The sequence below is a fragment of the Apiospora aurea genome (genome assembly GCF_038362705.1).
Source record: "Apiospora aurea strain CBS 24483 chromosome Unknown utg000004l_segment0_segment0, whole genome shotgun sequence".
NCBI lineage: Eukaryota > Fungi > Ascomycota > Sordariomycetes > Amphisphaeriales > Apiosporaceae > Apiospora > Apiospora aurea.
The window spans coordinates 5,251,168-5,268,074 of NW_027117391.1; the positions used below are offsets into that span (position 1 = coordinate 5,251,168).

A 16,907-nucleotide genomic window follows, 5' to 3' on the forward strand; every position below is an offset into this window, starting at 1 on the left:
TCGAAGAGTTTCTACCTTTTTTAATTATTTTTAAGGGCTAATCGGTGCAGCAGTAATAATTCCCTTAGGATAACGATAAGGTTAATTGCCCCTATAAAGGCTAGGCCTTTAAAGCTTCCCCTAAAGGGTGAACTTTTAACCTTATTACCTTAAAGTAGCTGAAAAAAATGTTTATTCCCCTTACCTAGTTTAATAACCCCGAGTAATAAAGGTTATTAATTTTAAACGGTTACGGCAGTTATATTAACGAGGACTTTATATTGGCGGCTTTAGAGGCTAAGGTTTAGCTTCTTTATCTGCCATTATATAGTAGCTATATTTTTTAGCCTTTAAATATTGGTTATTTTAGGGTACTAAAAAGGAGGTTTCGGAGGGAGCTCGATTTAGCGTGCGTTATTACTAATAATAGCTACGTTAAGAAGGGAAACTTTTTTCGCGCCTAAGATAAAGCTCGAAAAGTTGCTTTTACCTTTAATACTATTATTAATAGTTAATTAATATTAAGGCTTTAGCCGATTAATATAAATAAGTCGATAAATAATAAGCTTAAAAAGGCTACTATGCTTCGAACTATCGACGACGCTAATAAGGCCGAGGATGTACGCCGGCCTGTTTAAAAGGGGCTAGAGTAGGTAGTAACACTTAAGATTAGCCGGCAGGTTAAAAATTTAGCGATAACGGTGTTTAGTAAGGAGGTGACATACTTTAATACTACTAAGAGGCAGCTATAAACGAAGCTCGGCAAGAGTATTAATAATTTAACGGCCCGGATCGGCCGGTTAGAGTAGGAAAAAGCCGGTTTAAAGGCAGATCTAGAGAAAACAAGAGTTTAAAAGAAAAGAAAGGTCGACGAGGACCCTAATAAAGGCTTTATTTATATATTAAACATTAGGAAGGTTCAAAGGGATGTTCGGGAAGGTCGGCCAAGGAAAAGGCCGAAAAGGGGCGCCGGTGAGGTGGTAGAAATTAATGCAAATCGAGCTGGTAGTAAGGGTGACTCTATTATAATGCGCACGAGCCGAAACAGACCTTAAAATGCAGTATGTGTTGCTTAATTGACCTATCTATTGCTGTTATTGTTGATTTTTACATCTATTTTAGGGGGTCAGTGAAGGGGGGCAGCCAGTAGGGGTTGCATCTTATCACATCTTCTTCGACAACTTGGTCAATGGCATCCGGACGTTGCAGAATGACGTCGAAATCATGGTCACCCAGCTCATCAATCTTCGGCCTTCGTTCACTTCGGAGGCAGAGACCAACCCCGACAGCGTAAGAGAGCTTCTCGACATCTGGGAGAAAACTTACCTGTGGCATGAACTGTGCAATTTCATCGGCTTCGATCTGAAGGATGAGCACGATGAATTGCTCGACCAAGTGAGAAGTAGACTAAGCCAGACACTGAGTCAAGGATTGGACGTGGACCTTGGCGCTGAGCGGCTGCTCTCAAAAGTGGTCGAGAGCACCTCAAGATTTGCATTCTGGTCAACGTTGCTCGGCGGATGCCTCGTGGAGACATATGGCAGGGGAGACTTCGACGACGAAGATCATGGGATTAGTGGTGTCCGTATCGTGGACATGGCTAGGATTATCGAACGGCACCACGACCTCGAGAATACTCCGTCCAAAGAAAGCTTTATGCCATGGCCCGGGCGCTGCTCTGGAGGCAGCACTGGATACAGTCTCAAGCCCCTGCATTCGCCAGAGCTGGATGGTGTCCCCCAAAAGATCCTGGACAAGCTAGCGGCACAGGTTCGAGAGCTGGACGTCAATACTTTGGACTTCCTTCGCGGATGGCCTCTTCACCGAAAAACACCCCCTGCCAGTCCGAGGCTGCGGAACGAATCCGATAGCGAAAGCCCGTCCGACGCATCCTTTGACCCGAGCGAGGAGACTTCTGATTCCGAAGACCTTGCCACGGACACCGAAGAGGCACCAGGCGTTTGATTGGTATCTACGATGGACACACTACTTGCCGTTCTCGCTCTCCTGCCCTCAGGGATCTTCCAGTGGGTGCGAATGGGGCGTATGGACGCAGGCTTTTGGGAATGGGCAGAGCTCAGGAATGATATGGGGCGCGAGTTTTGCGAGGGGCTCTGTCACACTTCACGAGAGTATCTTACCTGGTAGCTAGAGCTATGCAATAATGAATGATATAGCCAGTCTGCCGTAAATGAACTATAGAGGAAGATGCGAGTGTTAGTGACATCATGGTTAGACGAGAAGAAACGGCCCTTTAACCTAACGTTTCACTTCAATTTGCAGTGTGTTAATCGAATGGGCAACATGATGCTTTATTCCTGGGCTATCTATTGGCTGCGGTCTAACCACCCTAGAGAATGGCTATTATGAACAGCTTCTAATTGTGCCATCGTACCATTGCTTTGTCTGCACGCCACCGCCTCCTGGTGCCGCACCGTATTTGCCAACAAGGTATGATGAAGCCTGTACGCCGAGTCAGAAACAGCTAGGAACGCATTGATGAACCCATCCACCCGAGTAGGATTTTCTATGAGTTAAAATGAGTATGAATAAGCAGTCCATCAAGCGACTGCATAGAAAACATCGGTAGCGACTGTGGGTAAGGAAAAGGGGGAACTGCCATGTAGTGAATGAGCATGATGTTGTAAACGAGTGACGGAGATTGGGAAAGGAAATAGAAACCAAATAAAGGGGAGAACGAGAGTGAGGAGAGAAGTGAGAATTCTGTTGCTGCTGTTGCTGACACGAGAACTACCTGGGTCCCTATCATTGCGAACTTGATCGATATTCAGCGAGCCGCCCGCCCGCTTGGCATAAACCACTTCCAATACGCCGTCTGCGCGTACCGAGGGATGAAGTGCGGTTGCACCCACGAGACCGACCAACGATGGCCGTGCCGGCGCCAGCCTCTAGACGAACCACATGCTTCCCGCCAGTGCACCGATTGAGACCAACGGAGGTGCCCTGATCTTGGGGCTCAAGTCGGACATGGGTACCGGTGGTCCCGTAGTGGAACTGATGTGCGCTCGTCCTCTCTGAGAGGCCAGGTGGGCATAGAAGACGGCCGGATGCAGTGAGACGGGAGTGTAGCAGCGACAGTACTGGAAACACTGGCGGTGAATGAGGTTGGCAAGCTCGGCCCGGCCGAACTTGATCTCGTCCTTGATGACTTGGTAGTGGACGGGACGAGCTGTGCCTTTGTGGGCCTTGTGCGAGTAGAGGTAGAAGTCCCAATGCTTGGGATGAGTCGCCACGTCCTCGAAATAGAGACCGGGCTCCGGGTTGGCGATCTTCCCGCCCCGGTTGAAAGAGCGGATGTGGTGTCGTTTTGTTGCGACGATGACGGTGATCTTGACCGGGATGCTTTCTTTGGCGACGCCAAAGTGCATCGCGGTGCGCTCCGTGACTATTCTCTTAATAGCCATGGCTTCGGTCTCGATGACGCCCTCGAATTGTCCCTCCGACACGCCATCGCGGAAGTAGAGAATGTGTTGCGGCTTCTTGCCCCGTCGCTTGAGCCAGTTGGCCGCCTGGTCTACGAGTAAGGATCGCATAATATCCTCGTCGACAATCTCCTTCCGGTAACTGTTTGTCTGACATGAACCGGTGTAGGAGGCAGTGTGCTCATCCACAGAAACGCACAAGGCCGCTATCGATGGCTGGTGGCTTCCAGGCCCAGCATGGGAGACGTCGAGGCCAATCATCATCGTCTCGGGAGCAAGCGGGGGCGGCAGAGCCGTCGTCGTGATGTAAGGCGCGCCGCTCAGCTTGGCGTAGGCTTTCAAACAGACGTTTGACCAGTAGGCGATATTGTTGTTTTTCACGCTGTCGTACAAGAGAACCTGAGAAGGGACCCGCAATCTGCAATCCATGTGCTTCTTGATGCATTGGTACTGGGCCTGATTGGCCGTTCCTACCACCAGAAATACGAATTCATACTTCTCGTGTTTGCCCTTGGGGAACTCCGCCCAAAGGCCTCCTTCCGGTGACCCGCCTTGAAGCGGGATGTCGCCCCAATGTACCTTCCATTTCGACTCAACGAGCCCGCCCTGTCGGTCGTAGTTGGCCTTGAAGTTGTCGGAGTACGTTTTGAGATTGGCAATCGTGCAGCAAGCGCCGACAGAGAAGAACGCCACTTGAGTCAACTTCTTGGCTCCAAACGTCTGGGATTGGTAAAACTTCCTGCCCCTGAGATTGTATTTGGTATCTTTGGGCTGGTCTTTAGACCCGCCGTAGTAGATCGTCGGGAATCCCAGCTGGCGAGGCTGAGACTGCAGCATGTTGCTGTTTATCGTGATGCCGAATGCTCGCAAATTCGGATCGCTGCCCCAGTTGAGGGTCCTGACGGCCGCATCAATGTCCGCCTTGCGCACCCACGGGTCGGTGGCGGCGTGGGTGAGCATCGTTCTTGTCTGTAATGGTGAGCAGAAGACCCCGAGGAGGCGCAACGCGGCAAGCTTACCTGCTCCGCGTCCAGCTTGTAGCGGTATTGCTGATAAGGCTCCAACTGGCAGACCTCCAGGGGGAAAAGAGCCTTCTTCATGGTCTCGACAAGAGGGTATTTCGCATGCTGGATCTGGTACTTGTACGCTTCCCGGAAGTGGTTGGATATGGTGACGCGGTGCTCCTTGCCGTCAATAATCTTCGTGAACCCGACGTTGTCCGAGTTGGCGCCTCCTGGCTTCGTTTCGTCAAAGTGGAAGCACTTGATCGTGTGGAGGACAGGGCTGTGTGGGCCGCCCGCCCTTTTTGGGATGTAAACCTTGAACTTCAATCCAACGAGATGGTCAAGGTGCTGGAATGCTCGCGGCCTCACTGCAAGCCCTCCCTCCGTGGTAGGTAGTAGCATGGCCTGGAGAGAAGCTGATCGATGTTCTCAGTATCGGTCCCGGCATGTGTGGTATTCCGAGCCCTTACCGTCTCTCGTCGTTGGGACCATTCTTGTAATAACAAACGGCAGACCGAGCGGCTTCCAGAACGCTGTCGTAGAGACATCGGCGTTGACAACTAGCCCGCCAGTCCTCTTGCCGGGGAGCTACAGTGGAAATGACCAGATTAGTCCCTGTTCCGGTTGCTGTGGTTCGGTGGACTTGCCTTGCTGACCCGGATGGAAGCGAAGCTTCCTTTGATGATCTCGAGGTAATGGTTCAGGTTGCGTACAGTTCCTACATCCGTAGGAGTCGGGACCTGTCGATTGTAAAAGCACCGCCCAATCAGCTTGTGGCTGTCCGAAGGCGTTTGGCGGAGGGCATGGTCGAGGACGTCTGCAGTATATGTCAATGGCACGCCTGGAAGGCCGGAGAGGCTGGGGCGGGCTTACTGATGCTCTCGAGGACGCCCGTACTCCAACTGGCACTGTCGTCGAGAAATGCCTTGAGAGCATCCATAGTGACGTCCTTTCTGTACTTGACCACCAAAGTGAAGATGTTGGGCTTCTCCGACCCGGGATTGAAGTCCACCACAACCTCCCTCTCATTACCTGCCATCTTCGGAGAGGACCTGCAAAACCATCAGCTCGGTCCAGGCCTCCAAATCAGCATACTCACCAAGCGATATTGTAGCCGTTGAACATCCAGCGGATGCCTCCTGGAGATAAAATGCCAGTACCAACCTGTACTGTCGGATGTTTCCACAGCTTCTCGACAAGGCCTCGAGGCGGGTCCGTAACGAACGCCCCTTTGTTGTCCTTCACAAACACCTAATGAGGAGTGATTAGCTGGGCCACGGCAGGAACAAGGAATTTTCATGGTATTACGTCGTATTGAGGGACATTCTTCTTGATATAGTCCTTCACTTCATAGGCATTGACATCGTAAAGCTTCGACTTTGGCTCTCCCCCTGGCAGGGCCCCTGCAGGCCGCTGCTCGAACAGCTGGGCTTTGCTCTCCTGTGCCCCCTGTTTGTCAGTCACACTGCGATTTTGAAAGGGGCGTGGGGGAAAAGGGCTACGTACGGCAGCATAAGACTCAATGGGCAGATCGACACGTTTTCCAACCAGCTCGAGGTCAGTTAGTTTCTTCCGCTCCTTCTTCTTTCCCTTGCCACCTTCGGTCTGCTTCTCCGATCCATCCTTGGGGTCGTCTTTCTTGTCGGCAGGTCTGAAAGGTAACGAAGTCGAAGTCGAAGCCGGTGCGGGCGACTGAGACCCGCTTCGAGATCCCTGGCCCGATCCAGACTTCGCATCGCTGCCTCCGCTCACGACGCGCTTCTTGTCGGGAGCCATGGCGAGCGCGGGGAATCTGGCTCAATGCTCACCTGGGTCTCGGCTCCTGTGAGCCCAGACGGCGAGTAGTTGTCAACAGCAGTAGTTGCCAGAGAACTGACGTATGGGTAAGGGGGGGTACCAGTGACACAGGAAGAAAGATGGCAGTGAGATGCTTCTTCCAATGTCGGACTTGTGAGGAAGAACCGGAAGAGGAGAGGAGGTGTTCAGAATTAGACCAGCGAAAGGAGGGTCTATAAATACCACAACACAGGCAGTGGAAAACCCCTTATTTGCTTTGGTAACACACCCCGAGCTGTTGGGTTTGCCCTGTACAAACAGGTCGCAAGATGGAATCGCGATATACACCATGCTACATCATAATAGTCATGCAAATCACTTGAAGAAGCAGGTTAAGAAACATGAGCTACGACTCCTAGTAATCTTGTACATATTCCGAGTTTGTGAAACGCCAGACTGTATGTCATATTACCCAATCCCTGAGCGACAGTCAGCCCAGTCCCATATCTACAGATAGGTTCATGCTGAGCAACTGCAAATGATCTCAACTGAGTAACAGAGTAGATGATACTAACTAAGAAGACGGAAACATGAGTACTATCTGTATGTTTCTGCCATTGAGCGGTATCGGAGAAAGAGGATGTCAGGAGTCGAATCAAATCTCTCCTATGATCAACCACCAAATGTAAGTTTCACAAATAGAGCCATCGCGATGCAGCTGGTAATTGAAGCTGAAAGCACCAGATAGTCTACGAGATACACCCAAAAGCAAAAGAGGATGCCTGATTCCCGATCCCAGAAAGCCATTTGTCCAAACAGGAAAAAAACCAAACTCCTGCGCTTGCTTGTTGTTGGTAAGATGCAACCCCCTCTGGCTGACCCCCCCTCACTGACCCCCCTAAAATAAATATAAAAATCAACAACAACATCAATAGATAGGTCAATTGAGCAACACATACTGCATTTTAAGGTCTGTTTCGGCTCGTGCGCACTACAATAGAGTCACCCTCACCACCAGCTCGATTTGCATCAATTTCCACCACCTTACCGGCGCCCCTTTTCGGCCTTTTCCTTGGCCTTCCTTTTCTGACGTCCTCTTGAACCTCCCTAATGTTTGCCATATAAACAAAGCCCTCATTGGGGTCCTTATCGACCTTCCTCTTCTTCTGAGCCCTTGTTTTCTCTAGATCTGCCTCCAGACCGGCCTTTTCCTGCTTCAACCGGCCGATCCGAGCCGTTAAATCATTAACACTCTTGCCGAGCTTCTTCCACAGCAACCTTCTAGTTGGATCACCGGTAGTGACCTCTACACCAAGCATCGCAGCCCCTAATCTTTGACCTGCCGGCTGTTTTTCGGCGTCTCGATCCTTTCAGCCTTCGGTTCGGCCGGCTGGCGTGCATCCTCGGCGGCAATGGCCTCGTCGATGGCTCGCACTATGTTGGAGCGCCGGAGCCTGTTGTTTATCGGCTTTTTAATATTAAAGGGGTAGATACCAGTTGCTGCCTATCCACCAGCGATAACCTTAGGGGTAAAAGCTACTTTACGTGCTTTAGCCTAGGCTCGAAAGAAATCCCCCTTCCTGACGTAACTGTTATTAGTAATAGCGCATGCTAGGTCGAGCTCCCTCCGGAACCTCTTTTTAAGACCCCAAAATAGCCAACATCCAGGGGCTAGAGCACATGGAAACTGTGTGGTGGTAAATAAAGGAGCTACACCTTGGCCTCTAACGCCGCCAGTATAAAATTATCGTCGATATGACTTCTATATCTATTAAGAATTAAAAGCCTCCATTGGTTAGGGTCATCAGGCTTCGTTAAGAGGATAAAGATTTTTCTTAGCTATTTTAGGGCTATAGGATTAGAAATCTATCTTTTTAATAACGCCTTAAAGGCCTAGTTTTTATATTCGCAATTAATTTCGTTCTTTTTTTAAGGGAACTACTATTGCTAGACCGATTAGCTTTTAAATATAACTAAAAGCGGTAGAATATTACTAACAGTATTAATATACTTTAAAACAGTTACTTATTCGCGATTAGCCGAGTCGTTCCGTATTAAACTTTAATAGGCGGTAGGTCCGATTATTATAATACTTTCCCCCATCGTTATCGCAGTTTTTACTTTATCGGCGTTAAATTTAAATCGAAGGGGTATATTACTAATAATAGTAGTATTAAGCCGATTAAAAAACTTTCGCATAGCCCCGTTTAATATGTATACGAAACGCCGGAAATTTATCGCTTTGGCACGCACGGTTTTAAAGGCCGGATAACGTTTTAAAAAACGGTGCACTTATCGTTTACCGATAAGGTAATCGACCCCTTTTATAAAGAGAATGCGCTAAGCGTATATACGAAATAGCCAGTGCGTTGGTGCATAACCTAGGCTAGCCTAAAAAAGGCCCATTTAACCAAAAAGGTTTCTTCGGCAGGGGTAAATAACTGTAGAGCCTTATACTTCTCTTTTTTACTAAGGTTCTCTTTAATTCGGTTGCGAAAGGTGCCCTTATTAACGTTATAATCTTTGGCCGCACGGTTAATGCTTCCGCCGGCCAGCACGGCCTGGACCGCCTGCGCAATACGTATTTCTTTAATCAGGTTAGTGGTGGTAAAAAGAGGAAAAAAGAGAAAGAGATTGATCTACTTCAATTAGGGGACGAGTGAGATTTGACCCCTTTATATACTGTTGTTATTGCTCAGGGGCTCTAGAATCATCTGAAATCAGGAGGGGTCAGTGAGGGGGGGGTCAGCCAGAGGGGGTTGCATCTTATACTTAGGTATGACGAAAACTCCAGATTACAGATGGGGAACTCTATACCGTCCGTTCAATGGAAACAGAGTCCATCTATCGTGGTAAACCAATAGCCTCTCACTTGCTGTTGACACCATCATCCTTGCTGCTATCCTCATCACCACCGTTGGGACTGGGCAGTTTCTCCGCATAAGCCTCCAGCTTCTTATCCTCCGCCTCCTTGCTCGCAGCCCGACCTCTGTTCTCCTCCCCTACCGCACTACTACTGCTGCCACTGCCACTGCCACTGCCACTGCCACCAATATTAGCCCCCGGCATATCGCTCTTCAACCCCTCAAACGAATCCGCATCATCGTTCTGCCCCTTCGCGTCGCCCGCGCTGCCGCCGCCCAAGATACTGCTCGCGCGACTAACATCCGCACTGTCCGGGCTCGAGACCCGCAGCCCCAACTTCTTGTCCTGCGCCGGGTCCTCCGCATTATCCCCCTTCCAGTCCGCGGGCTCCATCTGCGGCACCGGCGAGCCCACGCCCGGCTCCGCGATCTCGTCCCCCGCCACGCCGCCCTGCTCCGCCGCCGCCGCCGCCGCCTCGGGCCCCTGGGGCACGACGCTGCGCCACACCACCGCGATGCGGTCGGCGGCGCGCGTCCCCTTGCGGCTCGAGCCCTTGATCCCGTCCATCTTGTCCCAGTCGATCTCGAACACGCCGTTGGTCTCGGGCTCGCCGTCGCGCTCCGGCCCGTTGCCCTCGAAGAACGCGTTGAACCAGACGTGCGCCACCGCGGTGACCATCGTCAGCCCCATCGACGACGGCGCCCGGTTGCGCCGCTCCAGGTCGATGTTGACGTCGCTCGTCGGCAGCCGGATCGGCTCGCGCGGCTTGAAGATGACGGCCTGGCCGCCGGGCTCCGGGTCCACGTTCTCCTCCGCGGGCGGGGACGATTTCGACGACGACGGCTCCGTCGCGGACGCGGAAGCGGACTCGGCGGCGGCGTCTTCGATGAAGAGGCTTTCGGGCTTTTGCTTTTTGGACTTGGAGCGCGACGGCATTTTGTCCTTGAGGCTCTTGGTCGACATGTTGCGCGAGATGAGCTTGGGTGTGCGGCTTTTGGTTGGCTTGGGTTCTTCTGGTACTGCAGGCGTGCTGGATCCCGACGCGGCAGGGGCATCGGGGCTCTTCGCAACGGGTGATTCAACCGGAGACTGTCCCGTAAAGTTGGTGCCGTTCTGAATATCGGTTTCGCGCGCCTCGTTCAAGATCTCCTTCTCGGTGCCCGGGCTCATGCCGTAGCCGGCCATGTCGTAGATGGAATCCATAAACCCCGTGCTCCCGGGCGCGCCGCCCTCGACGACGAGCCGCTCGTTGCGGTGGAACGTGTGGAACACCTTGATCTTCTTCCCTTCGTCGACGAAGCCCTCGACGCACAGCTTGACGCCGTTGCGCAGGCCCCAGACGTGCACCTCGACGATCTCGAGCTCGCGGTCGACGTACTTCTTGCCGCCCTTGGTCCAGCGGTCCACGTAGCCGATCCAGCGCAGCTGGCTCGGGATGCTGACGCCCGGGCCGAACTTGGGCCGCATGCGCCGCTCCGTGAATCGGGCCAGGGCCTCCTCGGGCGTCCAGCCGCACTGCGAGATCAGGTAGCTGCAGGCCATGGACCCGCTGCGGCCCTTGCCGGCTTTACAGTGGACCACGACGATGCGCGGGTTCTTGTCGCTGCCGCCCTTCCATGTGTCGATGACCTTCTCGAGGAGGCTGTGGTCGTTGTTGTTGTTGTTGTTGGCCTGCTTTCCGTCACTGCCGCCGCCTCCAGCGACGCCGTCCGCGTCCAATTCGTTGCCGCTGAGCCAGTTGCGCATGCTGGCCATGATCATGGGGACCAGCCGGAAGGGGGGCGGGTGGTGGTCGGGCCACGGATAATGCCGTATTCTGTTATAGACCAGGTTGTCGGGATAACCCGTGCCCTCGGCGCGGAACTCCCATATCGCCCAGTCCTTGCCGTGCTTCTTGTCCAGGAACTCGACGAGGCGGTCGAGGGGGTTTCGGTAGGCTCGTTGTGGGTACGTCTGGGATGGGCCGGATCTGTCGTCGCGAAGGCAATGTTAGCTGGCGATCTTTGCCGATGGCATGAGTGACTACCACCACGTTATGATAATCTCGTTTGAACATACGTCGCGACAATGTTATCCGTAACATAGCATAGATCCAACCCCGCCTCGGGATGTTTCGACCGCGGTCCTGCCACGATTTGGCGTAGTAGCGAAGCCATATCGGTATCTTAGTGTGTAGGTGGGTGCGCAGGGATACAGGCAGCAAGCAACCAAGGGAAAGAAAAAAAAAAAGAACGAATGTAAGAGTCACAGTCAAAAGAATCTAGGGGTATGTCGGTTCTAGCAGTCTGGCAAGATGGGTCAAGTTCGCTTGAAATAGCAAGACGCCGGCTGTCAATGAATGCATGGAGACTGACAATGGAGACGTGCTTTGCTGATCAGGTTTATGCCGGACTGTTTTGGTCGCTTAGCAGGGTCCGGTTCGGTTTAGCTTGTGGCCACGGAACGACGTCATGCGACCGGGCTACAAATTACATCATTCCAGCCCCAATCTTCATTCCAGGCCAGGCGGGCTGAAGCTCAGCTGCAGTGGAATCACGATTAGGAGACTCATCGTTATGAGCTGTAATTGCATTGTGAGTCCGCTGCAAGACTGTGTTGCTACACTCGAGACTGAGGCAGATGCGCGGTCCCGTGATGATCGCATTGGCCGGATGTTTCATGGTGGCAGCGCCGATCACAACGTGGGAACCTGGCAAGCATAACCATAGCTGTAGCATGTGCAAACATGGAACAAGTGGTAAAATCAACAATTTTATTTTTACTGGAATAACATTCACCCAAATTCATGTTATAGTACGCAACTCTGAACTCCCCCATCCGTAAAAACGTGGAATGCAGCAGCGAGATGTACACGCTCCTGAGACCATCCATACCCTTTTCTCGTATCGTCTTCCCTTCCGTTGCATTTTGCCTACACCCTGCAAGCGTCCCCCGCACACCGTCGAGTTGTGTGCCGTACAGCCTGTATATAAAGTCATCCGGAGAACCCCCGTTGGCATCGACTTTCTGTAAGCCCAGGTCGGGTTTCTGTCGTACTGCCGTACAACCGTCGGCGCCCAGCCAAACTAGGCCCGACCCTTTGGTGAAGAGCTCGGGTCCGGCCGCTTAGGATGTCTTCTTGGGGGCAGCGGAGCCGTTGATGTACTTGCTCACATCGGACAGGTCGTGGAACTGGCGGGCAATCTGCTTGACGGCATCCCAGATCTGCCTCGCGACAGGAGGGGTGTTCTGCTGGCCCACAAGGGAGTCGACGCGAGCCTCCACCATGCTGAACGAGTTCTGCACGTGCGAGCTCTGGGAGAAACGAGCGCGGAGGAAAGCGGTGTAGATGACGATGAGGATCCACGAGCGGCGCTGGAACAAGATGGCAGACAAGAGGATGCGCACCCAGAGCGCGATCTCAAGGGTGGAAACAACCGACATGGACATGTCATAGTAGCTCTTGACAAACTGGCCGATGGCATCGGCAATGGGGTTGCTGGCGGGCTTGGCGTTGGGAGCTGCACCAGCCGCGGGCTTGACGGGCTGAATGGTAGGAATGACATTCTGGCGGGTGTAGGTCGCGACGTGGAAGACGGAGTAGATGCCGTAGGGGAGCATGGCGAGGGGGTACTGGGGGCTGAGGAGCCACACCAGAGCCATGATCAGGTACTGGACGTTCTCATCCTGCAGCAGGCCAATGGGACCGCCAGGGGGTACTTGGCGCCGACCTTTTGACGAGCGCGCCATGTCTTGTAGACGACGATTCCGTAAGTCACAGCCGCAGCCACAAAGGCAGTACGGTAGGAGAACTGTGCCATGCGGGCATAGTAGTTCATTCGGATATACGAGAGTGAGTATCGGAAAATGCATAGCAGGAGAACCAGGTGCCTACAGATTCTTCACGTTAGCTCACGATTCATCTGGTTCTGGCCACTCCCAAGCGTGATGTGCGGTTTTGGGCGGTAGACTTCTGTTGAGGACTGCCTGTGAGGCTGCGCGAAAAGTGGTGTCGCATGATGTCTTGAAAGGGCTTTTGGGAGCGGAGAAATCCTGTCATGTCTTTTTACATACCCGGCAAACCAACCGACTGCAGGAAAAAAAGAGGTTAGAACAGCTGAGCGAAGCGAGGATACGACAGGCTCAAAAACGGGTGCGCTTACATTGGAGTGTCTTCATTAAGGTCAGGACCCTTTCCTGGAGGGGTAGGCTGGCGCTGGGTGGAGGAGCCATATTTGACGCCGGTACGGAAGCAGGCGATGGGATTGCGAAAGGATTGAATTCGGGGAATGGACTCAGTTACAGAGTGAAGATGCGCGAAAGCGTATTGCTAATTGTGCTGGGAGGAGAGACGGGTCGGGGTTCTCGAGGGTCGTCTTTTGGTTAGAAGGGTAGGTGGTAAGGATGGAGAGAGGCAGAGTTGGGTGGTGAAGATTAATGATGGAAGCTTCTGTGGTGGTGAGGTGGCTGGAGCGGGAGGATGACGACTGGACGACCGTGTTCATTCAAGACCCCGAAGCTCCAGCTGTGTACCCTGGTACCTCTGGACTCTGCTCTGGACTCTACTGTATGTAGCTCTCCAACTGTTCAGATCTGTCTCTTCCTAGCGCCCCCTCCCCCACCTTGGCCCAGGCCCCTGCGCTGATAGGCGGACGGCTGGGCTCCCCTCCCCCTCTAGCGCCTCTGGCTCCCTGGTTGAGTTGGTTGTGACGGTGCTTCGGGTTCGGCACTGACCTTTTTCGACTGGCGCTGGTCGCTCTCTATCTCGGTGTCTGGGTTCAAGGCAGTGGGCAATCCCGTGGTCGGTGCACCTGGACTGACGAAAATGCCACATGGACCCCTCGCGTGCTCATCTCCTCATTGACTGCCAGGAATCGAAGCCTTTCCGATTGATCTATTTTGGTACTACTCCATGTACATATGATGCGCGACATTCACATTCACCACTTTCAATCTTAGATCTACTGATTAGATAGGAGACAATTCGTCATGGCCTGGAGGAAAATGCGGCTCGGTGGCCAGTCAATTCTCGTGCGAAGCCGGCTTCCCTGCTTGTGATATTGCGAAACGATGTCATCTACCAAGCCACTCAATCGCCAAAGCTTTTCGTCATCGAGCCGCGCCCCCCCACTGTAAGCAGCGTGCTACAGTAACAGCACTTGCGCTACGCTACTTCGCTCCCTAGCTTCAGTTGATTTGGTTATTGGCTGAGAGGTCGCAGAAGATAAATGAATGTTTCTGTTTTACCTGCAGCTTCTTTTGCTTCCAGTTCCAGGCCCTCGCCAGCTAAGCATGCATGAAATTCATACGTATACCTATATGTATGTCTTCCATATTTAAGTCGTCAATGTGTGCGATGGGGCGTGAAGAGTCAATTCCCCCAAACAGGATGGTAGCCCAAAAAACCAACGCAAGCTGCTCATAATGACGGCATCAAAAGCTGCCAGCAGCCAACGATGAAATAGTATATGGTCACGCGAGGACCAGTTGTCAAAGTTCAGCCCTACCCAGGTGACAACCCACCTCCTATTTCAATTCTCCAGACTTTCTTTTTCAATGAGACATATGTTGATTAGGTTTTTGATTGTAAGACGCACTTCGCGATGCAGCAGAAGTGAAAAGGACCACGTCGCGTCTCTCCCAAAGGGACGACTTGACGCCCGACCTGTACACAGCCCGCTGCCACTAGTGACCTGCCGCAGCCCACGCAGCACATGGCAGCTCCAACATCGATAGAAATGTGCACCTATACTGTCGAATCAAGTCACCGAGGCTCACTGTGTAAGAAGGCTTAGACTCTATATCACTCTGGGCATCCGCGTATCTTTCCCATTCCAGTCCGTATGGTGTGGGCTGTTTCCAAAAACGCTCGAAACGAGGGGGATGCTCCCGATTAGCCGTTGGGGGATGGATGTTCCTCCCCGTAATCATCCCTGTTCTGACAGGAGGATTCTGGCAGCGTCTTGCCCAATCAAGTCATGGCCTCGTGCGCATCTCAACTTGGGGTTCTTGGCTTTGGATGGGTTGTGTCTATTAATAACATCCAGCAACCGCCGCCGTTGGATGATGGGGGCTTGCATTCTTTCTCATCGTCTTTGTTATCCCCAGCATGAGCCCGACACGCAATTTCGATGACCGCTCGAGGGCAATGTTGGACTTGCTGCCTCCACCAAGTCCTTTGTGACGGGAGGAAACCGATATGCGAGCGCTGTGAAACCTGCAGCCTCGAATGTCTGGGTTACGGCGGCGGAGTCTGGCAGGGTGCCGACGACACCAATCAACCGACAAAGCCACCACTGCCGGATGCCATTGTCCAAAGTCCAACGCCGTCGTTATATCGCCGAGCGCAGATGATATTTGAAGGACTGGACTACTGTATGGCCTCTATTAGACGATCCCGCATTGATTGATAGGTCACTAAATCATGTCCAGTTAACAAGCTCATCAGTCCCAATGTTGTCTCAGATGCATCCCACTTCAATCCGTACATTGTCAATCTGAAGAGACTCGAGAGCTTTCCCGACCACTATATCAAGGTCCTTGTCGCCACGGCGGGCTTTCACCGGCTTATGACGGCCGGCCCCGAGCCAACCTCATCTGCCCTGATACAACGCGATATCGATATATTTGCGCTTCGGAGCGAGGCACTTGGTGCGCTTAACGATCAGCTCGCACATCCGGGCACCCAGACGAGTGATGCGACCTTATTGACAGTGGTGGCTCTCTTGATTACCTCGGTATGAGCACTAGCTCTCTCAACCAATATTGGCCACACGTTGACAATGATAGATGCAATCCTCGGCTCATACCGAATGGAGGGCCCACCTCGAGGGCGCCAGGCGCATCATACAGCTCAGAGGCGGGCTCAAGAAGATCATCAGGTACAACCCGTACTTCAAGCCCATCTTGATCTATTTCATCATGGCTGATGTAATGGGCGCCACCACCTGCTCTTCCAAACATGACAATATGCCCGTGGCATCGCTGATGGCCTTGAAGTACTGGGAGATCGAGCCAAATATCCTGCGACTGCTTGCAGCAACGCCCAACCCATGCCCCGAAGACGTCTTCCAGTCCATCATTCTCATCAACTATCTTCGCACGATATCTCGCGACGGGAAGTTACGGAAGCGCAGGCAGTCAGGCACTCGCATGGTCCTGGATAAGATCCTGCGTTTCTCGCCGACGGAGTACGCGGCGCGCATGCATAACTTTACCGGATGGAAGCCGAACGGGAAAGATGTCGGATTCGCCAACAGCCCCGACGAATCGCAACCTCTGCCACCTGGATCCGGGAGCCAAAGGGGCGGTAGCTCTTCGGAATCGCCTTCATCTGCCGATTCCCCGTCGGATCAAGACCTCTGGCTCAGCGTGGCCGCCGTGTATCGCGCCGCTGCCTTGATCTACGGGCTGCGCACCCTAGTCGTCGACTCGGAAGACGACGATACTACCCTCCTACTGCCAGAGGAGGTGACGGACGTTGCCGCGCTCCGCGAAGAAGCCTGCCAGACCCTGACCGACACGCTCACGCCCGTCTTCTCCGACCAGGACACCATGTACCGGATCGGGAAGCTCGTCATGTGGCCGCTCTTCATCCTCGGCATGGAGGTGCACCACCGCGACTTGGCCCAGCGCAAGTTCTTCGTCGACGGCTTCGCGATGCTGAGCCGGATGATGGGGGTGCTGGGTCCCATCGGTGCTATTGACGAGCTCACGCATAAGTGGGCGCTTGACTCTGAGAGGACGGAAGGCTCTCGGGTGGCTTGGGATGATTACTTTGAGGGGAGGCCTGATTATATTGTATTTTAGTACTGTCTTAAGGCGGGGGAAGAATATGCACGCTGCTTCTCCAAAAGCCACT

At 52.8% G+C, this 16,907-nt stretch overlaps 5 protein-coding genes across 5 annotated transcripts; 2 read left to right on the forward strand and 3 right to left on the reverse strand.

Moving 5' to 3' along the window:
- Positions 1 to 1,203: 1,203 nt before the first annotated feature.
- Positions 1,204 to 1,944, forward strand: PG986_006393 (uncharacterized protein; the record flags this gene model as incomplete). The annotated part of the gene is made up of 1 exon (XM_066842615.1): positions 1,204 to 1,944. One exon carries the CDS (start codon positions 1,204 to 1,206, stop codon positions 1,942 to 1,944), a length of 741 nt encoding a protein of 246 aa, XP_066702477.1.
- A 944-nt stretch (positions 1,945 to 2,888) lies between these two features.
- PG986_006394 (piwi domain-containing protein) lies at positions 2,889 to 6,202 on the reverse strand (the record flags this gene model as incomplete). The annotated part of the gene is made up of 8 exons (XM_066842616.1): positions 2,889 to 4,391; positions 4,442 to 4,842; positions 4,897 to 5,014; positions 5,083 to 5,243; positions 5,300 to 5,478; positions 5,526 to 5,677; positions 5,735 to 5,875; positions 5,933 to 6,202. 8 exons carry the CDS (start codon positions 6,200 to 6,202, stop codon positions 2,889 to 2,891), a joined length of 2,925 nt encoding a protein of 974 aa, XP_066702478.1.
- A 2,868-nt stretch (positions 6,203 to 9,070) lies between these two features.
- On the reverse strand, positions 9,071 to 11,223 carry PG986_006395 (uncharacterized protein; the record flags this gene model as incomplete). Its single annotated transcript, XM_066842617.1, has 2 exons — positions 9,071 to 11,036; positions 11,126 to 11,223. 2 exons carry the CDS (start codon positions 11,221 to 11,223, stop codon positions 9,071 to 9,073), a joined length of 2,064 nt encoding a protein of 687 aa, XP_066702479.1.
- Positions 11,224 to 12,172: 949 nt separating this feature from the next.
- Positions 12,173 to 12,796, reverse strand: PG986_006396 (uncharacterized protein; the record flags this gene model as incomplete). Its single annotated transcript, XM_066842618.1, has 1 exon — positions 12,173 to 12,796. One exon carries the CDS (start codon positions 12,794 to 12,796, stop codon positions 12,173 to 12,175), a length of 624 nt encoding a protein of 207 aa, XP_066702480.1.
- A 2,381-nt stretch (positions 12,797 to 15,177) lies between these two features.
- PG986_006397 (uncharacterized protein) lies at positions 15,178 to 16,855 on the forward strand (the record flags this gene model as incomplete). The annotated part of the gene is made up of 3 exons (XM_066842619.1): positions 15,178 to 15,421; positions 15,479 to 15,783; positions 15,836 to 16,855. 3 exons carry the CDS (start codon positions 15,178 to 15,180, stop codon positions 16,853 to 16,855), a joined length of 1,569 nt encoding a protein of 522 aa, XP_066702481.1.
- Positions 16,856 to 16,907: the final 52 nt, after the last annotated feature.